General features: G+C 36.3%; 1 protein-coding gene across 1 annotated transcript; it reads left to right on the plus strand.

The window, feature by feature from the left end:
- LOC113331046 (coiled-coil domain-containing protein 1-like) lies at nt 1–26,451 on the plus strand. The gene is made up of 5 exons (XM_026577831.1): nt 1–367; nt 14,753–14,794; nt 15,165–15,557; nt 15,702–15,832; nt 25,906–26,451. The coding sequence occupies exons 1-5, from the start codon at nt 1–3 to the stop codon at nt 26,449–26,451; spliced, it is 1,479 nt and encodes a 492-aa protein (XP_026433616.1).
- Nucleotides 26,452–26,531: the final 80 nt, after the last annotated feature.

The raw sequence follows: 26,531 nt of genomic DNA on the forward strand, positions 1-26,531 counted from the left end.
ATGACACACATTATTGGAAAAGGCACTTTCAACACTCACGGGATGTACTGTGATAAATCCTTTCTTAATTGTATGCTCAATTCAAAAAATGCCTACATTGGAAGAAGGAAGAATAGTGAAAAAGTGTCTAACCCCGCAAAGAGAAAAAGGGATATGAGAAAGAGAGAAAAGTTGAATTACTCATCTCTCCCTGAAGAAGGCTGCAGATCCAAGACTTCCGTTCCAGACTTCATACATATCAACAATCGACTCTCAGGTCTGAAAATCAGCGTAAACAGACTCAAACGGGGCATCAAGAAAACATGGAAAGCAGTTGATTCAGGTACTCCTAACACTTCTCTTGATAAAACTTCTTCTGCTATGACAAGTAATTCTATCCTTATACGCCTGAAAAGGGAAAAGAATAAGTGAATATTGATGAGCAAGATGCTCATCTTAGTACACCATGACTGCATAAGGTTGCATCCTTCTTTTAACAAAGAAGGATTCTCCTTGTTCTCAAGATGCTCATCTTGAGAAAGCTAGCAGGAGTGTATTATGTTATTGTTTAAAGTTTTTTTTTTTGTTTTGTTGTCTCTAGATTTTTCATCCCTCCACTAATTGTTTGCCGCTTGACAACACTCTCTTGTACTTATTTGCTTCTTCTTTTTCCCGGGTCTCACATGAGTTTTGACCGCAAGCACACGTACCGGACCCACACGAACTCCATGGTTCCTAAGGTTTTTGGAATACCTTACAAATATTGGGTTCCGTAAGGTCAGAAGATTCTATTGGAATTTATGTGCACAATAAATGGAAGCAACAAGATTGTTGAAGTCGAGCAGGGCAAGAAAAGTGAGTTGATTGATGTCTCCATCACATGCTTTCATGCAGTTGATCATGAAAACAACCTACCAGTTCAGATGTATTCACAACTGGTAGGAAATCTTCTTCAAGACTTTGGAGTAGTACGAGAACATCTCGGGATTGCTACAAGAAATCTTGTTTTTCTGAAAAATGAACTAAAGAAGGCAACTGATGAACTCGTCCATGTTCGATCTCTAGTTGCTGACAAGGCTTAGTTTCTTTGGTTTTTAAACTGAGTTTTATTTATGTTTCCTAGTATGTATTCTTTTTGATTTAGTTGGAAGAATAACTAGTGCTGGAATAACAATGATTGTGACTACAAATAGCTATTATTTTTCATCTTCTTGTTCTTTTTTAGGTTTATTTGTTTAAATTCTAAAACTGTTCGGAGGATGATGTTTTTGCAGTATTAATCTTTATGATTTGTTATATTGCAATTTTGTATGGGATATTGGGGTTTACGACCGTGAACTATGTTTGTCCCATACTTTGTCAAAAGTAAAGTCGTTCGTGATCGGTATTCACGTATTGATAAAAAAATGAATGGACTTTTGATAAATACAAAAGTTAAGCCTATATCGTCAAATATTTGATGGAAGATAGGTTAAACTCTTTTGTTTTCAAGGATTATGTCTATTAAATATCGTTATGCAAATAGTGATGGAAAAATAGAATGAATCCTTGTGTATTCCGTAGTATTGATCATCCCTGATCCATATTTTATGTATTACTGCGAGACTCCGTAATGTATCTTATGTTGAGAACTATACAACCAAGTTGATTATTTCTAGCTTAGTTGTTGTTCCGTGAGATATTTTATGTCAAGAATATTGAACTAAATTAATCATCTTGTTTGGTTATTTAGTTATTGCTCCGTAAGTTTTCTTATGTCCAGCAAAACAAATGAAAATTAAATTGATTACTTTTGTGATTAGTTTGGTTGTGTATTCCGATTAGATTAATTATGGGTTCTCTTGTAATTAATCTAGTTGAGTATTTTCGTGCCTCCATAAGTTCTCTTATGTTGAGCATAATCAATTGAATTGATCACTTTTTGTGTTTAGTTTGATTGTGTATTCCGATTAAATTAATCATGGGTTCACTTGTGATTAATTTGATTGAGTTTTTGGATACAGGAAATCATTCTCATGGTTTTTGTGTCCAATAAAAATCCTTCTTTTCTTTCGAAATTAAGGTCGCTCTTGTTGTTCCTTCGGGAATGACATCAAATGGGGGAGAGTTCTTTTGAACTTATGCTTAATGGTCATATCTTGAGGGGTGTGCGGCTGTAGAATTTTAGAGGGGTTATCTTGCATCTTTAAAATCCTTGATGAATGCATTTAGCTTCGGCTTTATGATTGCATCTAAATTAGTTGGTATGTATTTTTTATTTTTGTCATGAAATGTCTCTTTAGAAAATTTCATTATGATCCCGTTCTTGTACCTTTGCCAATTTTATTGAAAAAAAGGGGGAGAATTAATATGTCGTTCACACTACAAATACATATGGTTTTCGGATCATTGTGTAAGGGGGAGTGGTTTCCATGTGAGATGGAGTATTGACTATGGGGGAGTGATACATATCACATTATTGTTGAAGTTATGATACAATTGAACTTTGGCGTTGTGTAATAATACTATGACACTGTATAACAATGATCGAGAACTATGTTTTCTCATTGTTATAGCTACGGATCTTCAACAACGGTGATGCTAAACTTACAACCTTTGGGATCATTGGAGTACTTGGAAGTGACGAATTTTTCGAGAAATGTTGAAGATTAGACATGTGGAATAGGAGCTACTAAAGTTTCTTTATCTTTTTTATAGTCCATATGTATTGATAGTTTTTTCACTAAAATTTACAAAGGGGGAGATTGTTAGAGCATTTCTCGGTCGAACTCGCATGCGTTGCTATCTCAAGCATGTTTGTCAATGTTAGTGATCAAAATTATAAGTCTTGATTTCTAGTCTATTATAGCTAAGTCTCGGACTAGGATAGAAAATGTAGTTGAGCTCAAGGACTTCATGGAGATTCATCATACAAGTAGAAAAACTACTCAAGGAACCGGTAGAACTTCTCGACAAAAAGGTATGTGAAGACTTGAACTTATCTATCACTCAAAAGTCTATCATACTCTTTGAGACAAGAAGTCGTATGCTATATATATAGACTTTGATTATACACATTAGGTATTTCGATCCGAGTATACCTCGCCTATCTATATCTCGAAATATGAGTTGGTAAGATTTTCGCTTTAACGAAGTTTATCTTTACCATGTGACGAAAGTCATGATATGTTTCAATCATCTTGAAAATTGCTTTGACGAGAAATGGTGTAATAACTATATAACGTCCTATAAGAATGTTTCAATGATTGAAATGAGAGTTTAGATTACATAACCAATGGTGGACATAAGAATTTTTGTGGAAACACATTTATGTATAAGTCCTATTCCTCTAACCAAAGTTTGCGAACTTTGTTAATATAGAGAACCGGAAGAATGGCGTGAGCCAAGTCCGCGAACTGCCGAAGTTCTCAAACCCGAGAATTTTTGCTGGAGTTGACAAACTATTTGCGTGAAACTAAGTCCGCGAACCCACGAAGTTCTCATACCCGAGAATTTCTGCTGGAGTTTGTAAACTCTGCCTGGTAACTTAAGCCCGCGAACCTAGTTTTCGAACTTGAGAAGGTTATATATTTGAAGATGATTTCTGAGCTTAAACTTAAAAAGACTAAGGAATGCAATTTGCAAACCATGTCTATAAAAGTTCATGAATCGACTCAAGTGAACCAAATCATCTTTGCTTCAATTGTGTCTTGTGTAGTACATGAGATTTCCTTGCAATTGAACAACTCTTTAACTAGTTCATTTGAAATCATTTGAACTAGTTATGGTTAAGAAGAATGTGGTTGATATGGAATGCTCATATACCTAACCTTTTGGTTAACTATTGTTGAACCAACAAGTGCATACGTTTGGGTACGGTTAACAAACCTAGAAGCATGCATTGTCAAGTGTGTGTAACAAGCTAAGTTTTCGATCTAACGGTTGAGTAATATTAGCTTGAATCTAAATCAGGTTTTCATCTAACGGTGGATATGGATGGCTTTGTTACCAAGGTAACTTAATTGCAAACCCTGATTTGAAAGACTATATAAAGGGAACTCTAGTATCTGTGAAAAACTAATCCTCACACCTCACGTGTGATACTAGTTTGCATACTAGAGTCGGTTCTCCTTTAAACTTTGGTTTTCTTCTTCCAGGTTAACGACTTAAAGACTTCATTGAGATTGTGAAGCCAGACCGATACTACTTTTATCATGGTTGTTTGATATGATCTTGCATCTTCTATCTTACGAGTACAATCATATTGATTGGCTTGAGATTGATATCTCCGATAGGCAAGATATGAAAAGTAATCACAAACATCTTCGTCTCATTGTTTGTGATTCCACAACATCTTGTTTCGCTACCATACGATAAGATTGTTGTGAGGTTATTGATAACTCTAGGATGTTCTTCGGGAATATAAGACCAGATTATCAATTGGTTCTTGTTCATCTTGATTATTATCAAAAGACGGAACAAAACCTTTTAGGGTTTATCTGCGGGAGATAGATTGATCCTTTGATAGACTTTTCTGTATGAGACAAATTTGTTTATTGTTAAGTCTTCGACTTTGGGTCGTAGCAACTCTTAGTTGTGGGTGAGATCAGCTAAGGGAATCAAGTGCGCAGTATCCTGCTGGGATCAGAGGCGTAGGGAGTACAACTTTACCTTGGATCAGTGGGAGACCAATTGGGGTTCAACTACAGCCCAGTACGAAGTTAGCTTGGAGTAGGCTAGTGTCTGTAGAGGATTAATATACAATGTGTGTTCAATCTGGACTAGGTCCCGGGGTTTTTCTGCATTTGCTGTTTCTTCGTTAACAAAATTTCCAGTGTCTGTGTTATTTCTATTTCCGCATTATATTTGTTTATATAATTGAAATAATACAGGTTGTGCGTTTGAATCAATCAATTGGAAATCCGACCTTTGGTTGTTGATAAACATTGATTAATCCTTGGACATTGGTCTTTGGTACCATCCAATTCATTCCTTGTATTTGATTTGAACTCGCAGTTCTTACTTGAGTAAATCAAATCAAGAAGAGAGATATAAAGTCGTTGATATACTTTTAATTGATTGAGTCTTGTTGATTCTCTTAAAAGTATATTCGAGTTTATCCATACATATTGCTAAGCGAAATATTAGGTGGTGTTGTTAGACCCCCGCTTTTTCAACAACAATTATAATTACGGAAAATAAAAGTAAATGACACTGCAAGATTTTGTTAACGAGGAAACCGTAAATGCATAAAAACCACGGGACCTTGTCCAAAATTGAATACTCTCAAGATTAAGCCGCTATACAAAATCAAACCAACTTCGTATAGTTGAGACCAAGCAACTAAACCTATAGTTCACCTAATTCCGTCTGTATTCCCACGCCTCCGACCTGTAATAAGTCACGTACTTGAAAAAATTCCTTTGGTTCGTATTCCAAACAATAAAGGAATAACAAATCTGTTTGGTACCAACTCTTTTCAACCAAGTGATATGAGTTCGACAAAGGTTCTTTTGTTTATCTCAATAAACTCCTTCGTCAGGTTCTTAGATCTATCTTATTATCAACTACCAAAGTAATTGTTAAGATTTTTCAATAAATACTTTTAATCACAAAGAATTGTAATGATGCCGATCTACACAACTAATCAATCTAATCTACCACAAGGATAAACCGATTATAGTTGGATCCTTTTTCACCGAAACAAGTATTGTGCACAACAAAGATTATGAATCCCAAATCAGAAATCTTCAAAGTCTTTTTTGTCTTCAAATCTTCTTAGATCTTCAATAAACACTTGCACACAATCAACTTGAATCTCTTGTGATCAATCACGCATAGAACGGAGTCTGTTAACAATGGATTATCACAAGACGTCTTTAGATCTACAAACAGTAGAAGCACAACTGAGATAGTTCTTGCTGTACGAAGGATTAATTTGCTCGAAATGCAAACTTTCATATTTATAGACCAAGGAAGTTTGGACACCAAGGAATTTCCAAAACCATAAATATTCTCAAGATATGCAATATATTCCAGATTCGTTTCCATAATTCCTGGAAATGCTTTGTCCAAAATAATGACTGAAAATATCTTGGAAAATCTCCAACTAGTAAATGCACATTTCTAATTTTCATTTTCCTAAAATAAAATTAAAAACCACAAATAAAAGATTCTCAATTTATTTTATTCGATTTTGGATTTTCTTCCTTTAGCTATTAAGGAATAACTTTGAACAATATAAAGATAAGCGTTATTGCACATGTTCAAAGTATGTCGACATCCTTACTTTGTAAGTCCTCTTTCATACTTAAAATATTGAAACCGAATTGCCACTCTTCCAAACAAGTTTATAATTGGTTCATCTGACTTTCAAGAACTACGTGATTGATCAATAACACTCAATCATAAATCATGGGTTTAACGGTTTTACCAAAACAAGTTTCGGTTTTACCTCCATGTGAGTACTGTGCATAGTCACACTAGCTTTCCAAAATTCGGTTGATTAGGTACTAGGATCGGTTCCACACATATATATGGTATCTAACTTGTACTTTTTGCACGTTTCCATAGGATTGGTTCCCTTTGCCTAAAAATATGTTGCACATGTCCAGGATCGGTCCCCTTTTCTGCTAAAAACTTTCTGCGCCTCATACAATGATCGATTCCCCTTTGTGATAGGTTGCACCTCTTACTAGGATCGGTTCCCCTTTACCCAGAGTTGGTCATACCAATAACACAAAATCGATCATGCCATATCAGGTGATTACTTAAGATCGTTTTCACTAATAAAAGTCATACCAATACAAACGTCAGGCCTTTGTGAATAGTTTTACCAAGAACATAAACAAGTCATGAGCGGTTATACTATTCACACATATTGGTACTTCAAAAGATATGCAATGAATAACAATACCAATAATGCCTGGCGATTCTCTTTCGATTCACAAAACAAGTTCATGAATTTACTTCCTTTAAACAAATGTAAAACATTGTTTCCTAGGATGAAATCTTCACCTTATACCCATACATAATCACAATAGCATTCAAATGATTATGTCAATGTCTTATCTACAAAGTTTAATGGTTAAGCAATAAACCTCGTATTGTATTCCTTAATACTATGTCTAACTAGAGTATAATCATTCATGCTTCGCAGTTTTGTTTTCAATATGCACGACTTGAAAGATACGTTAAGGAATGAAACAATTCAACTCAAATATCACTAACCTCAAGTGGAAGGATGATGTTGTCATTGTAGCTCCTTAATTCTTCACTTCTTCAAGTCTTTACAATACTTGTAATGTCTCATATCTTAATACTTTCAAGCTAACCTATACGAAGTTGACTCTAGTACATAATCAAGCGACTCTTAAATGAGTTTTGGCTCGCTAAAATATGACAACCAAACTTGACATACCAACGCTTGGTGGGTTCAACCGATCTATGCTCTAACAATCTCCCCCTTTGTCAATTTTATTGACAAAACTCTTACATCATATGGATAAACAAATTACAAGAATTCATTACACATACGCTTGATTCCCGAATTCAACAGCTCAATAACCTGTATACATTCAATCCTTAAATGCCGCTGTTGACATTATAATAACAAAGCTAATACTCCCCCTAAAGGTAAGATAGGTAGATTTTATCAATCTGCACGTCTTTGTTATTTCCTTTGTAGTCCATATAACTACAAGTATATGATATGTTACTCCCCCTTAGTCTATGCTTTCACTCTTTCGTTAACTAAACGCTTAAGCATCAATTTCCTTTCCCTTAGTGATACCAATCAATATAAATCAATACCAGTGTCACTTGTTTGCTCCATATATTTCTCCCCCTTTTTGTCAAAAAAATGACAAAGAAACGAAAAAATAAAGGACAAACCGAAAGGATCTTACAAATCTCAAAATAGACTTGCAACCCATAGAGTTAAGCAAGAGGGTTCCACACACCATTTTTTATAACCAATATCAAAACTGAAACTACAAAGTAATTTATTTTGATATGTTACCAAGGAAACAATTTCCCGAAGAAATTTTCCCTAATAGTTTAGCAAACCAAAAATCAACTAAGCACCTTAGTTCCTTTGATAAACCGATTGTACAAATACAATCGCTTGTTCGACAAGACCAAAATAAAGATAACTCTATTTTTCTCATCAGATTCTAATTATCCATATAAATTAGACCTTTGACTTTTAAACAAGACAAGTACTAGGTTAGTTAACTAGCATTTCTTGTTAAGGCATTCGATTAGACTTGAATAACCGAAACCTCCACTTTGATAAGTCTAACTAAGATCAAAATTAACTTAGTTTCTCTTATCCGGAATCGAATTCGACTAAACAATTCATCCCGTAAACATTTTCTTTCGTTAAGACATAAATAATTCATACAAACCAAATAAATCAACTTGCATAATTATTCACCTCTACCGGAAGCAATTGAAACAACATAGACATTAAAGCACCACAATTGCATCGAAATTTTGTAAGCCTAAACAATTGATACCACACAATAAAGCAAGATAACAATAGTTTTTCTTAATCGGAACCAATTTAATCATACACACATACATACATAAATAATGGAATAAAACATCAATTGTACTGAAATTTTGTTAAGCAAAAGCAATAAATATATGAAATAAATCAGGCTTTTCTTAAATAGGAAAACAATTAACTAACAACATTGTTACCTCAAATTTCGCCATCCACTTCTCCAATATATTTGCATCTTCTTCTAGGGAGAATTGATATCGAAATATCATTATGTTGTCATCCTTATGCAAAACAAAAGAATAACAACAACCAGCCTTTACCAGAGAAAGGTTGAAAACCGGTTTTTAACTATTGCAAGCAAAAGTTGAAAACCCCGAAACACATATGCTTTTATGCTAAACCAAAACCGATTCAACATGTTGTGACTTTTTCACATATTATTTCTATCAGAACCCCTCATGATCCTTTGATAAAGCCTACCATCATGGCCTCGAACTTAGTCCTGCTAAATCAAAAATTCACCCAAACCATAAGAGTTCACAACATATGAGATCGAATATTAAGGTCATGAAAACCGAAATCATATATCTCATAAATCAATTTGCAATACACCATAAATATTCAGGATAAAATAAAGTATTGCAATTCACTCAATCTTGTAGTAAATTGAATTATGAAATCAACGCAAAAAGAATGAGGTCATTCCGAGTTCGGACGAAGAAGTTATAGGCAAAATAGTTTTACACTCCTTCGTATTGCACCTCTCACTAGGATCGCTACCCATGTGTTGCACCTCTCACTAGGATCTGTACCCATGTGCTTCTAATGAAGGATCACAATATACTAAACTCAAAATTACCGTTTCTATCAGAAGCTCAAATATAGATAGAGAAGGTATGAATATAGAAGCAAATAAATCTCCCTAAAGATGTTAGTTAGTCATATAATAACTGAGAGATCATGTGCTCAGTTTTTGATGTGCTTTCTCACCTTTCAAAAGATTGAGCACTAAGGTGAGCATGCACATTCTAACACGACTAGGTTTTGATGATTTGAGCCTTGTCTTATTCGTCACGAGTGACTAAGACAGAATCATCAATCTTGACCTCTTGCTTGGTTTGTTTTCTCTTGTTCCATCTCTTGTTTTTCTTCTTTGACTTGTGATGAAGAGTGTCATTATCACAACGTTCACTAGTACAAGAGATTTTAGACATGATGTCTTTCTTTAGTCTTTCAAGAAGACTCTTATAATTATTGTCACCAACAATTAACAGGTGAGAGTCACTCTTGTGACTAACTTTTGGTCCCTTCTTGGCTATAGAGGACTTCGGGACCCATTTAGAATTGGGTTTCGCAAGAGAAGGCTTCTCCCTCATACCATTGTCCTTTTGAATATTTTGTGAAACACCATTTCTCCAATTTGGAACATCATATCTTGTATTTGCATTTACAACGTTATATCTCTTTCTAAATTCGAGCCTTTTATAAGATGACCTTGTCAAGTGATATGCAAAATTTGAACTATCATTGTAATAATTCTTTTGCCTAAATTTAGGAAAATACCGATCTGAGTTCTTATGAGGAGAAAACTTAGCCAATTCGTTTGATACAAAAGAAAGTGCATCGTCTATCTTACGAACTTTGCATCCCCATTGCAAGTGTCCTTTATTACCACAATAATGACAATGCTTAGTATAAATATACGAAGTATGAGTTTTGATGTTACCTTTTTGTGGATCCTGTTGCATTGGAGCTCGACGAGTTTTCTTCTTATTTTTGTCTTTGTTCAACGTTGTTGCTTTCTTGACATTAGCAGAAATACCTTCTTTGATTACTGCTGGTTGAACACTATTCTTAGGCTTGACAGACTTTTCTTCTTTACAAGAAATATGAGCATCTTTGTCATCAGTGTAAGCCTCTGGTTGAGAAGAATTAGTAGCTTTAACAAATTTTACCTCTTTGTTAATATTTGAAGCATCTATTCCCTTATAGCCCAGTCCTCGTATACCACGATGATTTCTACTTGCTTCTAACAGTGAGGTTAAATTGTTTGAGCTAACATTGAACTTTTTAAGGTCCAAAATTTCTTCTTCCAATGTCTTGATTTTATCAAGAGCACCAGCTAGATCAGCCTTAAGATGTTTTTCTCGTGAGAGATATAAACCTTCTTTCTCTTCAAAACTCTTTGGTTTTGAATTAACCCTTGCTTCAGAATTAACAAGTTTCTTTTTCGACAAAAAGAGATCTTTTCGAAGAATTTCACATTCTAATTTCTTAGAATTTAGCTCGTCAGTACGATCTTTAAGAAGAGAATCACTGATTTGACAACCAATATAATATCCTTGAAAAACCTTCTTCAATTTCTTGTTTTCACGACAAAGAGGAGTCATAAGACCAACAAAATCTGAAGAACTCAATTTTTTATTTTTCAAAGGATTCAGTAGTTTAGAGTATTCTGAGATATCCTCTTCTACTTCTCGTTCAAAATCTGAGTCATCATCATCGGAAATTTCATCCATCCTTTCTTCTAGACAAATTTTCCAGTTGTCATCGGTTTCTACATCATTAACAAGATTAACTTGTCTCATAGAATCTCTAGAGATGATTTCTTTAGATATTGAATCGTACATGCCATCATCAATTGTTAATTCAAAACTTTTGATGTCTTGCTTTAAGTTAACTGAATCATTCATTAGATTCAATTCTTATAGGTTGGATCGCACCAAACACATATTGTTAGATCTTTTGGTGTTTGCCTACTATGATACCAATTGAAAAGTCGAGGGTACCCAAGTATACCCCAATCTAAAACTTTTCCACCTATATGTCCTTTCTCCGAAATTGATTGTCTATGGACTGAGTCGAGACAATACAACAAATTGGTTCACACTTCGTGTGATCGTCTATGGATATGAGATCAAGACAATACAACAACGAAGTATGTTTACTTGATAAAAGGTTCGGACTTAACCAAACACAATAGGATTGCTAATCAAGTAAATAGGAATTAACGCTTGTGCAATCTTAAATTATAATAACAATTGTTAGAGCATTGCTCGGTCGAACTCGCATGCGTTGATATCTCAAGCATGTTTGTCAATGTTAGTGATCGAAACTATAAATCTTGATTTCTAGTCTATTATATCTAAGTCTCGGACTAGGATAGAAAGTGTAGTTGAGCTCAAGGACTTCATGGCAATTCATAATACAAGTAGAAGAACTACTCAAAGAACCGGTTGAACTTCTCGACAGAAAGGTATGTGAAGACTTGAACTTATCTATCACTCAAAAGTCTATCATACTCTTTGAGACAAGAAGTCGTATGCTATATATATAGACTTTGATTATACACATTTGGTATTTCGAGCCGAGTATACCTCGCCTATCTATATCTCGAAATATGAGTTGGTAAGATTTTCGCTTTAACCAAGTTTATCTTTACCATGTGACGAAAGTCATGATATGTTTCATTCATCTTGAAAATTGCTTTGACGAGAAATGGTGTAACAACTATATAACGTCCTCTAAGAATGTTTCAATGATTGAGATGATAGTTTAGATTACATAACCAATGGTGGACATAAGAATTGTTGTGAAAACACATTTATGTATAAGTACTATTCCTTGAACCAAAGTTTACGAACTTTGTTGATCAAGAGAACCGGAAGAATGGCGTGAGCCCAGTGGTTAATTAGTTTAGTCTAAGAAAGTATTTCCTGTTCAAGACAGAGCATGGTCAGTTGGGTTTGAGATGGAATTCAAGAGTTTGTATGGCAGTAAAATGGTTCGTATTTTGGATAGAATGGATAGAACTTTGAGCCATGAAAACAACAGAAAAAGTGGTGCCGCTGGATTGAATTTTCCTGATGAAGGGTGAGGATTAAAGACATGGAATCGAAGTTTATTGTTGCCATGGGACTGGCTCATTTTCCAGGTGATAAGAAGTAGTTGGAGCTACAATGTTTGGGTTGGTTCAGGGTTAAGTTCAGGTCTCAAGGACTATATTTAGAAACTCAGAAGTATACAACACATTGGGTACAAGTATGAGGAGGTTCTGGGTTTGTTTTCGCAGCAAGAAAGTAACCAGTTGCACTCGACTGCACCATTCCCTAGCCAATTATGAGTCTTAGGGTTGTGTACAAGGCAATGGTTGGTCGGCTAGGACTTATTTTAGAGTTTTAGATAAGAAAGGGTAATAAGTTTCACCCGAGAAGTCAGGGAAGATTCGGAGCTAAGATTAGCCGAGAAATCTATGGAAATAATGGGTTCTGCTGCGGTTGAAAAGAGATGAATGGTTGAGATTCGAAGTTGCAGGAAGATTTGAGATATAAAAGAAAAAAAACTAAAGTTAAGAAGATCATCTCTTACCCTCTCGCACCTGTTTTGCATTACCAACATAGAAGATCTCTCAGCTCCTCTCCAATCATCACCGCCTCCTTTCGCATATCCATCATCACCTGCATCTCATATCACCACCAGTTGCATCTCCATACCACTGCCTTTCACCACCAGTTCACCTGCACGATCCATCACCAATACCTTCACACCACAACAGAATACAAGGCAGCCATATCAACAACAAGGGGCATCCACAGTTCTCTCACCCAGGCCGTCACCACCACTACACCACTTCACAAGCTGGACACTTTGTATCATTGGTTTGAATTGCTTTTTAGTTTTGTTTTTAGTTTGCTTTTTTTATTTATTTGACCATGAACTCCAGTATGTACGCATTCTTGATTAGGGACGACTTCGACGTCCGGGCATGAACTCGTATTGATATTTAAAATAGCCTGTTTTCTTGCAGTCTATCTTTTTATTGTTCATTCTATATTGTGTCAATATTGCTTATGTGAATTGTTTATGAATCATTTAATTTTCAAATTAGATGGTGAGTTCATAATTCTCATACTATTTCGAGAACTCTTCGACCCGTAATTGTCTAGATGTTCCGAGTACAAGTAGTAATATGTGGGTATTGACGATGGGATTTTTTTAAGTATCCATATGTATTGAATGGCGCTAGTAGATGGGTCAATCTTTTGTATTTGTCACTAGGAGCAACCTTATCTCACGGAACTTAATGCACTTGTTTAACAGGGGTGTATTGGATTAGGATTTAAATGGATATTTAACAATCCTAAAAACTCCTAGGTATTAGATTAGGATTTATAATGAATCATTAAATATCCATGGTATTCAATTAGGATAGTTTTAGATTCCACAAATATCCTAGGTATTCAATTCATTTAAGATTTCTTAGGATAGTTGAGGGACAAGATACATATGAATTCTTATGGATATTTGTAGGCAAAATATGTATGTTATTATCTTATATCAATCTCAACCCACACCGCAAGAGTTTCATGGATTCTTACGAACAATTTTTTTATTTGTTATTTTTTTATCACATCATGCTATGTTTTTACACCGCCCACCACCAACCACCACATCACCACCAATAACAACCACCACTGACCACCACCACCACCAGTAACAACCATCACTAAACACCGCCATCGACCACCAACTAGCACCACTGAAAATAATCACCATAGTCACCACCAACCACCATCACTGCCAACCTCCACACATCACCCACCACCTCAACTTACGTATGGTTTTTTTTTTTTTTGAAAGGAGTATATGATGCAATTTGTAAATCTGAACTAATCCTAACTTATCAATTATAATACACAATTATATATCTATAAGATTCATTTAAGAAACATTATAAATCCACTAGATTTAGGCAAACGACTATCTGTTTTTATCCATACAAATCCTGATCCAATACACCCATGTAACTCACACCTAGAGAGCGTACTTCTAGGAAACTTGATGAGTAGAGTCCGGTAGTCGAGCACTTTCGTATCCGGTGAACTTAGAAGATAATAACGGAATAGTTGAGCGTACTAATTATTCTAGGGTTGTTAGTAACAAGGTATTTTGCAGAAACATAGCTATATTGATAAGATTCATGTTCCATGAATGAGAAATAGTCCTTGATCATTCTCATCCTCATATTTGCATTATTCTTATTCAGAAATTGTATTGAAAATTTTAGCTCAACTCTCCATTGGGACGAACCTGCTTATCCGTATACTACTAGTTAGTTTAAAGAAAAGTAAGGAATATATTATTTGCGAGTTGACATCTCGTAAAAATTGGCGCCGCTGTCAGGGAGCAGTCGGTAGTTTGAGTTGTTATTTAGTTTTCTGTTTTTGTATATACTTTTTTTTTTTAGCTTTTACTAATTTATCTTTTTAGAATCTTATTTTTCAGGTACAACAATTCTTCTTGCGTGTGTACAACTGGGAACAAGAGGTAAGTTTCTAAACGAGTTGTGTGCATAATATTTCTAGATGTATCCTTTTGGAAACAACATATATAGTTCACAAGACCATGCATATTATGGTAATAATTATGATTTTCAATCACACTCTTACAATAGCTTTCAACCATATGTGGGATATAATCAAAATCAATGTTTTGGCTATGGTGACTATTCTACAAGACCTTGTGATTATTCTCATACATCGCAACAACCTTTTAGTGGTTATGTAAGTGAAAAATCACAAGAATGGGGGATAGTTGTACTTCTCATACGTTCCAATCTAGTTTCATGCAGATGTTTGAAGAATTCAAAGATTTGCGACGTACATGGAACCAGATTAACTCAACTCCCAACGTGCAGAGTTTCGTGAAACATCTGATAGTGTATTTAGACATGTTCCGGATCGTACTTATGATCTTTCACCCATTCAACGGGAAGAGACATGGTCTAAAGAACCTATTGTGAGTAGTAGCGGAAAATGTGTTAACATAAAGAAACTCTTTAAACAATATGAGCAGTTGGACGAAAAGGGAGCAATGGAAGAGACTCTTCAAGCAATTTCTAGGGCCATACATATGGAGGTTAACCGCCGTGTGGATAATGGAGAAGAGCCCGGAGAAGAAGATTCCGAGGACGATGAGCCTTTGGAAAATGTTAATAATGATGGTGCTACTAGCTCAACTCATGATTATAATGATCATTCTCCTATTCAAAATGAAGAAGCTGAGTCTAGAAACACCACAATTATTGATGGTAAGACTTATGTTGTATATGAGAGCGATGATGATTATGACTTCTTTGTGCACCGTACCCCAAATTCAGAGATAGACGATACTTTGAATGAGAAGTCAACTTGTGGTGAATAACATAAGGATTACGATAATTTGCTTATGGAAGATTCTGATTTCTTTTCCGATGAGGAGGATTTGGTTATAGAAGAAACCAATGAATGTCTTACCAAGAGTTCGAGCGAGAATGATGATACTTGTGATGCGAGAATGGAAGTGTCCAGCAGTACCGAGAATTCTGTAATACATGAAGTTTTGCAAGTTTTGTCTAACCCTATACATGAATCTTTATCTAATGATGATCCTCCCAAACTAGTATTAGTTTCTCAAAGAGTTGTTAATCCATTTTTTAGGAAAATACCTCATTTGGGCTGAAATTATGTGCTTCTAAAGTTATTTAAGAATTTCTTGCTTCTAAGTGTCCACCATATATGGTTGAGTCTAACACCATGCAGGTTTGCCGAGAGGAACGAATAGAAGTGCCTTCCACTTACGTTTTGTATACACTTCCGAGTGTATAAAAGACTAAGTGTGGGGGTGACTCTCGTGGGATGATAATTTTACTTTTCCCACCATTTGCTAACATTCTTTTGAAGCTTTTACTATACATGCAGATTGTTTTGTGGGTGGATCCTCAAATTTTCAGATTGTTGATATATGGGGAGTCTATTTTGAATGTTTCTCGTATGCGTCAATCAGGTGAACACTTCTAATTCTTACTTCCTTGTCTTTTTCAAGTATTCCTCTTATTCTTTTTAAAATGGTTTGAAACATTGAGGACAATGTTTGATTTAAGTGTGGGGGTAGGGTATAATATGAACAAAAAAAAATTGACGTATACAAAACTCCAACTTTTAGAGATTTTTGAACAATTTAGAATAAACACTAGCCTTTCTAAGTAAATGGAATTTTTTCTTGACGATGAGGTATATATTGGCTGAGTTGGGATTAGATGCCAACTAAATAGCTTGTTTAGTGTTCATCCTCTATTGTTCAGAAATAACTATGAGTTGGAGTATCAGTTTATGTAATTTGTATATAATTTGTAGAATTTGATGGCCTTTAGTTAAAAAAAATAAATTAAATTTGCATGATAAACTTCAAAATCTAGAAACTTGTACCTGCAGGATGACACTAAACAATATAAGTGGATGGAACCATCTTGGTTGCAGGAGTTGAGGAACCCATTAACTAAAAGGACATAGCTCAGGTATTAGAAATAACATGATAGTTGTTACCATATCTCGGAATCGTCACCATGTTACTTTCTGTTTTTATTTTTGCAAACTTTTTGTTTCTCTAAGTGATTTGGTGGGTTACTAACATCGAATGTACTGCTAGGATGAGATAGAGTGATTGAGTTACTAAAAAAAAAAGAGACCAGACCAATTCGACCAATCGGTGTATATATATTTTTTTTTAAAAAGATTGACACTTGGATAGCAATATGTGTGTGTTCTCACCGTCTCCGTCGTCTAAACAAGCGTGGAATGCAGGATCCATAGGAATTACCATGTAATATGCTGAAAAGAAGCATGCGCTTGGATCCAAAAGATCTAATCATGTTGTCAATTCGATGGAAAAAAAAGAAAAAAAAAAGAAAAAAGAAAATAAAAGAAAAAAAAAGAAAAGAAAGGAAAAAGTTATTATTATTATTGTTCAATTAATAAATTGACCGTTGGTTCCCTTGTATTTGCCAGTCGAGTTGATCTAGAATTAGGATTATCGGTCATTGGTTCCCGTATATATGCCAGCTGAGTTGACATTAGAATTCAGACCAGTATCTCAATCCGATAGGATTTTTAGGTTCATCTCGGCAGTGACCTTCAGACAGATATGGGAAACACCGTTCACTTTAGTCAACATCGTAACCATCTATCTCTATATCCATCTTCTTAATCCATTCATGTATGATTCTGGTTAATTAGATTTCGAGTATTGTGGTTTGATCAACTTTTTGAGTAGAGATTTGTCACATATATATGAATTTGATTCGCATCTGGGTACTTCCTCCTGTAACCATTTTGGATTCGTTCATAGATTTTTCACAGGTAGCTGGAATTTGGAATAAAAGGTTTTGTAGGTACACCTCTTGTAAACCTTCACGAGACTGTAACTCGTCCACTAGGGACACCTAGGGGGTTCAAAGGCTTGTTATTTATGCTAAAAGTAACCGTAATCTCCACGACACGGAGTTGTTGTATTTTAGTTCATTTAGTTTGCTAGAGGACTAGCAAAGAATAAGTGTGGGAAAATTTGATAAGTGCCTAAAATACATCTTTCGAATATCGATTTCTTATGCTTTTCTTAGTTATTTTTCTTGTATTTTTGTATATTACGTTGCTTTTGAGTTTTATAGGCATTTTGGAGTCATTGGAATAAAACAAGAAGGAAAAGGTATAAAAGGAGCAAAACTGAATTTCATAGGCAAGTGTTATTTGGAGCCCAGCCGAGGATAAGGGGAAACCAGCTGAGTGATACACCAAGGACAGACTGCAGATCGTTAGGGGCCACCTGCCTGTCCTTTACTAAATCCAAAGAGTTATTGGTCGAGCCAGCACTACTACCACTCACTTCAGTTGTATCCTCGGTAAAACTAAACAAGAGCAGCAGCTGCACCAAGTCATTCCATCGTTCGAGCCAAGGTTCTTGTGGTTGTTTGCGAAGGTTTAGGTTAGCCATTGAAGCCGAAATGAAGAAGGAACATGTACTCGAGTTTGGTAGTGTTTGGCCGGAAAAACAAGGAGCAGAACGTTGCTACTGCCGTTAGTTATTGATGATCAATGGAGAGGATTAAATGAAGTTTCCGAGCACTGCAATCATAAGGGGAGATGGGTTAGCATCAAATACGCGTTTGAGATGATCTGGGTACATATTTACAGCCATTGAAATTGATACACAGGGTGGAGGAAGAAGTTGGCTGCCATTGATATTTGATGATGAACGAAGAGGATTCAGAGCTATTTTTCTTTTTGTGAATGATTTATGAATGTGGGTTTGTGTTGAATGTAACATTGCTGCAGGGAAGGAGATGAAATGATTAGATATCAACAGCAAAGCCATGTCTTTGGTTTACCAGATTCAGGCGCACAATATGCTCGTAAAAATGCCTGAACGAATTCAGCAACGACCAGTCTACAGCTCCAAGGTTGCCAGGGTTCGATGGCTCATGCCTGTGTACAAGGATTGTCGACTATGGCAAAGGAATTGAGTTATAACGAAGCAGGGAAGAGAGTTGAGTTAGTCTGCGCACAGGATTGTTTGGCAAAAGCTAAGACTGGATTTAGAAGCCGAGACAGAGACTGAGCTTTGGGTCACGATGGCTCATTAGTTTAGGCTAAGAAAGTATTTCCTGTTCAAGACAGAGAATGGTCAGTTGGGTTTGAGCTGGAATTCAAGAGTTTGTATGGCATTAAAATGGTTCGTATTTTGGATAGGATGGATAGAACTTTGAGCCGTGAAAACAGCAGAAGAAGTGTTGCTGATGAATTGAATTTTCCTGATGAAGGGTGAGGATTAAAGACATGGAATCGAAGTTTATTGTTGCCATGGGACTGGGTCATTTGCCATGTGATAAGAAGCAGCTGGAGCTACAATGTTTGGGTTGGTTCAGAGTCAAGTTCAGGAGGTTCTGGGTTTCTTTTGGCAGCAAGAAAGTAACCAGTTGGAGCAGCACTCGACTGCACCATTCCCTGGCCAGTTATGAGTCTTAGGGTTGTGTACAAGGCAATGGTTGGTCGGCTAGGACTTATTTTAGAGTTTGAGATAAGAAAGGGTAATAAGTTTCAGCCGAGAAGTCAGGGAAGATTCGGAGCTAAGATTAGCCGAGAAATCTGTGGAAATAATGGGTTCTGCTGTGGTTGAAAAGAGATGAATGGTTGAGATTCGAAGTTGCAGGAAGATTTGAGGTATAAAAGAAAAAAACCTAAAGTTAAGAAGATCATCTCATACCCTCTCGCACCTGTTTTGCATTACCAACATAGAGGAGCTCTCTGCTCCTCTCCAATCATCACCACCTCCATTCGCATCTCCATCATCACCTGCATCTCATATCACCACCAGTTCCATCTCCATACCACTGCCTTTCACCACCAGTTCACCCGCACCAGCACCTCCAAGATCCATCTCCAGTACCTTCACGCCACAACAGACTACAAGGCAGCCATATCAACAGCAAGTGACATCCACAGCTCTCGTACCCAGGCCATCACCACCACTACATCACTTCACAAGCTGGATACTTTGTGTCATTGGTTTGAATTGCTTTTTAGTTTTCGTTTGTAGCTTGTTGTTTTGCTTTATTTGACCATGAACTCCAGTAGCTAAGCATTCTTGATTAGACACGACTTAGACGTCCGGGCATGAACTCGTATTGATATTTAAAAGAGCTGTTTTCTTGCAATTTATCTTTTTATTGTCCATTCTCTAATGTGACAATATTGCTTATGTGAATTGTTTATGAATCGTTTAAGTTGCAAATTAGATGGTGAGTTCATAATTCTCATACTAATTCGAGAACTTTTTGGACCCGTAATTGTCTAGATGTTCCGAGTACAAGTAATAATATGTGGGTATTGACGATGAGATTTTGTTAAGTATCCATATGTATTGAATGGCGCTAGTAGATGGGTCAAGCTTTTGTATTTGTCACTAGCAACAACCTTATCTCACAGAACTTAATGCACTTGTTTAATTCACACCTAGAGAGCGTACTTCTAGGAAACTTGATGAGTAGAGTCCGGTAGTCGAGCACTTCCGTATCCGGTGAACTTGGGAGATAATAACGGAATAGTTGAGCGTACTAATTATTCTTAGGGTATTTAGTAACAAGGTACTTTGCAGAAACATAGCTATATTGATCAGATTCATGTTCCATGACCGAGAAATAGTCCTTGGTCATTCTCATCCTCATATTTGCATCATTCTTATTCAGAAATTGTATTGACAACTTTAGCTCAACTCTCCCTTGGGACGAACATGCTTATCCGTATACTACTAGTTAGTTCAAAGAAAAGTAAGGAATATATTATTTGCGAGTTGACACCTCGTCAGATTGTAAGATGATGGCTGAGAAGTTGATGGTGAATTTGGTGATGATGATTAGAAGATGGTGGACGAACAATGATATCTTCTCTTCTCTGAGAGGAAAGCCTGAGACGGAGAGAGGGAAGAAAAAGAAGGAACTGAGAAGACACCGAGAAATGGAGGAGAATACGATATACAAGGGTATAACCCCTACTAACAATGGCCTGGATTTAATCCCTAATATCAACGGATAAATATCTTCGGTACCATGGGACGGGACGAGAATAGCCTAGGACCGCTACTTGTACCTACTCCCGGCCCGGTACCGGTTTTTGGTACTTGTACCTGTTTCATCTGACTACGGTTTCGGGATGGTACCGGTATGGTTCCTTCGGTTCCGGTACGGTTCCACGGGACAGGACGGTTCCTGTGCAGCCCTAGCTCCTAAAGTGCCAATGACATATCATAAGTCAGTTTCTCAAGTTTGGAACTTGTAAACGACACCGCACTTGTTCCCATGTCATCTAGGGGACCTGATGATAATTTTCTAGGTACACTTCCAACTTATGGTTCTGCATCATCTATTCCTCCCACTGCTCGTAATGACAGGGGTAAAAACCTTGTCTATGTTGACCACCATCCTCTCAACCCTAACAAAAAGCTAGAGTAGACGACCAATAAGATAACCGAGCTAGGGCAGGTAACCAAATTCATTTTAGCGGTTTTCGAGGTTCAGACGGTAGTCATTCAACCTAGTTTCTGCCTCTATGTTTTCTTTTAGGTCTAGTGAACGCTACTCCATTTTACTGAAATGGTAACGAAAATTCGTAACGACCTAAGAGCAGTTACGAATTTCGTAACATAAAACTGACGTTACAAAAAGGTTGTAACTCTAACAATCTCCCCCTTTGTCAATTTTAGTGAAAAAAATATTATTACATATGGAGATAAACGAATTACAAATAACTCATTCTTCATACGCTTGATTCCAAGTTTCAACAACATAATATCCTACACATGTTCAAAAAATAAATTTCGTTGTTGAAATTTGAATAACAAAAGCTTTACTCCCCCTAAAGGAAATCTAGGTATATATTCAATTCGAACATCTTCGTTTTTTCCTTTTGTAGTATGAAATACTATATAGCTTTCCTAGTGATCATAAATCACTTGTTTACTCCAAATATTTCTTCCTCTTTTTATCACAAAAATGATGAAGAAACGAATAGACATAATAGTAATCCGGAAGGAACTTACAAATCGATAAGACTTGTGCAACCTATAAGAGTTAAGCACGAAGATTTCACATACCATTTTAGATAACCAATACTAAAACCGAAACTACCAAGGTAATCTTTGTTTTAATATATTATCAAGGAAATAAACCGAACCGATTATGCTTTATTTGATAAGACGCAAAAAGAGATCAGAATTAACTTAATTTATCTTATCAGGTTCTAGTTATTCATAGAATAACTTAGACCTTCATTCAGATAAGAAAAAAACTTGGTTAGTTAATTAGTCTTTCTTATCAAGGAATCGACTAGACTTGAATAATCGAAATCCTATGTTTGACAAGCCTGAACTAAGAACAAATCTAACTTAGTTACTCTTATCAGGGATCAAAGAGACTAAAACAAATGATCCCTTATATCGTTAAGAAAAAATAATTGATACCAAACAATAAACAAGATACCAAAACAGTAAGTCAACAATCCAATTGACATAGTTTTTCTTAACCAAAAAAATTGAATCACAATAATCAATCCATTCATCATTATGGAAACATATCTGTAGATGGGGAAAAACGATTTGATGGTTTTTAGGGAAGTGAAAAGTCGAGCATGCGGACGAGACTCCTCAACCGAGCAAACTGTTGAACCTCACACAGATGCACTGCAAAGGGAATGCTTAGATTCGAGAGATAAATCTGTAAGACTCCAGCCTAAACCAAGTCAATGGCCGTTCCAGAGTCAATTCGGTCACAAAGATGGAGATGGGTTGTTCTGTAGGAGGGAACCTGAGAATGGGATCAATGATGATCAAGGATTGAAACGTGTTGAGGTTTCTGCAAAATTGATGGACTGCTGAATGTTGAGTTATGTGAACAGGTTTCAATCAAGTTGTTGTGTAGACGAATGTTTTCGTGAAAAAACCGAATGTTGTAAAACACGAATGGCTGTCTTTTTTCCTCGATTTAAGACTTATTTATATATCCAGAATAACAAACACATTGATCCCTGTAAGTGTGAAGGTTTCTTGAGTGAAAGAATGGCAAAGTGGGGAATCGTGGTGAAACCAATTCCAGGTCGTGCGGAGACTTGGTTAACCGTCCACCCACTACTTTGCTAACTCCTTCAACCGTTTGCACAACTTACTCACATTTCTCATCGTGGATGAATGCACGTGCCGTAGGCCACCAGACCAAACCCTAATCGATATCCCCCATGTGACGTGATTTATGTCTCACGAATCGTGGAGTCTGCATGAAAGACGTGTATTTTATTAGTCAGTTGTTGACTGATTAGACAATGGGTCTAGGTTTTGTTGAGTTGAGCATGATTTTTGAATGCTCAGTGATTCATGGATCGAACATGTCTGCTGAGACTATAGTTCTTTGAATGGTGTTGACATTGCGCGTATTAGCAAAGATTGTAAATTCAACGACTGGGCATTGATTCGATGAATTACTGAACATTGATAGTTTGATCAATATTCAAGCAACTGAGTAAGTATTGCTAAATTCGACAAATAACTGAATATTGATAGTTGGATCAATATTCGAGCAACTGAGCAAGTATTGCTCAATTCTGCGAATTACTGATAAATTATTGAATATTGATAATTGGATCAATATTCGAGCAAATGAGCAAGTATTGCTCAATTCGGTGAATTACCGATAAATTACTGAATATTGAGAATTGGATCAATATTCGAGCAACTGAACAAGTATTGCTCAATTCGACGAATTATTTATTGGTGACGTGACCCAATAAAATATTGGTAGACTACTAAATATTATATAATTAATTCAGATGTTGGTTGCTGGATCAACATAAATTTACTAGAGTTTGAACTTGCTCAGAATGATGATTTGTTGAGCGTTTGTTCAAAACCCTAATTTTTGATCAATTGTTCGTCAATTGATGAATTGCTGAAAATAGGTCATGAGTGAGGGAGGGACCGACCACATGGGATAATGGACGACATGTGATGCCCAATTGCTAGAGTGAATGTGCACCAGGGTTCTGAGTTTACCAGTTGGTGAAAGAATGATGATTAAATGTCGGTTTCATCATTTATTAAAATAGTGCTCGATTGAGCATTAGGTGATAAAACCTAATGGTGAATATCACGGTAGAATGTCAGTGGTGAATGTCACGGTATAATTAATCTATTGCAGAAGGAGTATTAGCCAGTTAAAGCGTCATACCCGTTCTGAAAGGTGCATAGTCAGGAAACAGCGAGTATTGCCGATGTCCTGAAGGAGTTTTTCCCTATAGACAATCATGTATGGAGAACCGCCTGAATCTACACACGGTCTCTCTACATAGTCAGGGAACAATGAGTGTCACCAACGTCCTGAAGGAGTTAATGCTCTCAATCTTACAGAGAACCGCCCAATCGTTCTTCTATGTAGAGGGGGGTCTCTCTATGTAGTCAGGGAATAGTGAGTATCACCGACGTCCTGAAGGCGTTAAGTTCTCAATCATACGGATAACCACCCAATTATGTTATTCTACATAGAGGGCATGATGAAATGAGAGGCATCAAACGCTCAGATAGTGGAGCCTTTTCGAGAAACATATTCATCATGGCTCGTAAAACACGAATCGTCACATGCGTTCCTGAAGCCATGTTAGGAACATGCAGTATCATGATTTTATGATTTTGACTTTTGTCGAAAATCCACCATCAACATTAAGTCCCCTGCTTAGTGAGGGACAGTCATGTTCCGCAGTAAGCATTAGATGGTGATTTTCAGTCGACGAGATCAGTGGTTGACCTCGGTCGTACAAAGGTATTCTCAGAATCCTTGATTTGCTCCAATGGTGTCATGTACGAGCAAATGGACAGATAAGGACCCTGATAATATGATAGAGTGTGATTTCGTGAGTGCGGAGAGATGAGGCACCGCTGATTTGGTCGGTCAAAAGTCCAATTTTGGTCGGTTTAGTATTACGGGCCCGAGCCCAAAAAAGGAAACCCATGTTTTATTAGGTTTTGGAAATAAATTTGATATAAAAGGGAAGAAACCCTAAAATAAATTGTTTTTGATTGACCGACCAAGCACCTCCCTCTCTTCACCATCTTCACGCGAGTAACAGCAGGAGAATAAAATTTTCGCCGGACTTCAGTCACCGCCGACCATCACCGATTACAAGTTCCGGCCAGCGCCGACCAGGTAAGTCCAAACCCTTTTTTTTTTGTATGTTTTGTGTTTTCATGAGTTGTTCATAAACAAAATTTCATGCATGTATGTATACATAGGGTTTCATGAAAATATTATTTCAGAAAGCGTATGCTTGTTCGTTCGTTAGTTTAAAAACAAGCAATAATTCCTAATATGAAAGAGATACATATATTTTTGAATAGACATGGTCTAATTGCAGTAGAGTAAATTTTATTTATGAAAATCAAGAGTTATTTTTTCGAAGCATGAACTTTCGTACAAGTACTTTGGTTTCGTTCGTAAGTTCGTAGTTATAGTAATAAACATTAATCCTAAGATACTTTCAAAATAAACCTGCACTTCATGATAAAATTTTGCATGTGAACTTTCAAAATTTTATTTGGGAATATGTGGACTTTTACAAAAATAGAAAATACCCTTGTTTCATAGACAAACGCTCGTTTGAGTGAAAATAAGTTTTTTTTATTATTATTTATTATTAACTCACGTAAGCGATTTTTTTTATATATACGTGAGTTTTTAAAATAAAAGGAATTTTATTAAGAAACTCAAAATTTGATTTTTGAGAAATCGTTGAAAGCAAATAATATTTTCATGAGTTCGTGAACTCATAGTGTATGTACACTAAAAATCAGTGAATGTTCACATGAAGGGTTATGTGAATTATTCGTAGTTTCGTGAAAAGTCAGTGTCGACTCTTGAATGATAGATTTTGCTCGTCTTCGTAGGTATGAAGGAGTGAGCAGGTTTTTCGAAAGTTTTACGTTATTATCACTAAGTTCGTGAAATCGTAAATAGGTAACAATTAAGGATTACCGTTTTTTGTTATGAATTCGATATTAGCATATCTGTAATTGTGTGCTTCTGGTTCCAGATAATGGTGACTTCCAGCATCAGTGATTATGATTCTTCTTCTATCTCTTGTGAAGAGGATTACAAGATTTCTGCGGCCAAAGCACGTGCCAAGACGGATCATGCTAAGGAGATAGTAAATAGCATGCCTCTCAACGATCTAAAAGTTTCTCATAATGATCTCTCGAAGAGGAAATCCAGGGAGGAGATAATAGCTGATTATCAGGAGAAGAGGCGTAGAATTCAGCGAAAAATATTAGAAGCTGAGGAAAAACTCCGATCTCGTCCTGATGGTGTAGCCTCAGATTCAAATGCTGAAGAAGAGGAACCCGTGTGGGAGCCGATGGAACGCAGAAGTAAGCCATATCCACCGTACAGGGAGATTAAGCGACTGGTTAAGGATGATCTCCAAGCTGAACATGATGAAGAGGACTACTGGTATGCAATATATGGCGATCTCGAGGAGGAAGAATTCCCTAGTTCGGACAGTGATTCCGAGAAAGAATCTGAAGAGGATTCCACGGACGATGATGATGATGACGATAAATCCAACGATTCTGACGATTAGTCTTGCTTGCGAATATTTCTGAGATCTTTTATTTTCTGTTGAAATAAATATTACCCCATTATTTGAGCGGTTTGGCTGTA

The sequence above is a fragment of the Papaver somniferum genome, unplaced genomic scaffold (genome assembly GCF_003573695.1).
Source record: "Papaver somniferum cultivar HN1 unplaced genomic scaffold, ASM357369v1 unplaced-scaffold_123, whole genome shotgun sequence".
Lineage (NCBI taxonomy): Eukaryota > Viridiplantae > Streptophyta > Magnoliopsida > Ranunculales > Papaveraceae > Papaver > Papaver somniferum.

Coding starts and splice junctions, on each gene's coding strand:
- LOC113331046 (XM_026577831.1), top strand. CDS start 1: ATGACACACATTATTGGAAAAGGCACTTTCAACACTCACGGGATGTAC. Junction 15,558..15,701: donor AAACACCACAATTATTGATG/GTAAGACTTATG, acceptor TGCTTATGGAAG/ATTCTGATTTCTTTTCCGAT. Junction 15,833..25,905: donor CCAGCAGTACCGAGAATTCT/GTAATACATGAA, acceptor TTCTGGTTCCAG/ATAATGGTGACTTCCAGCAT.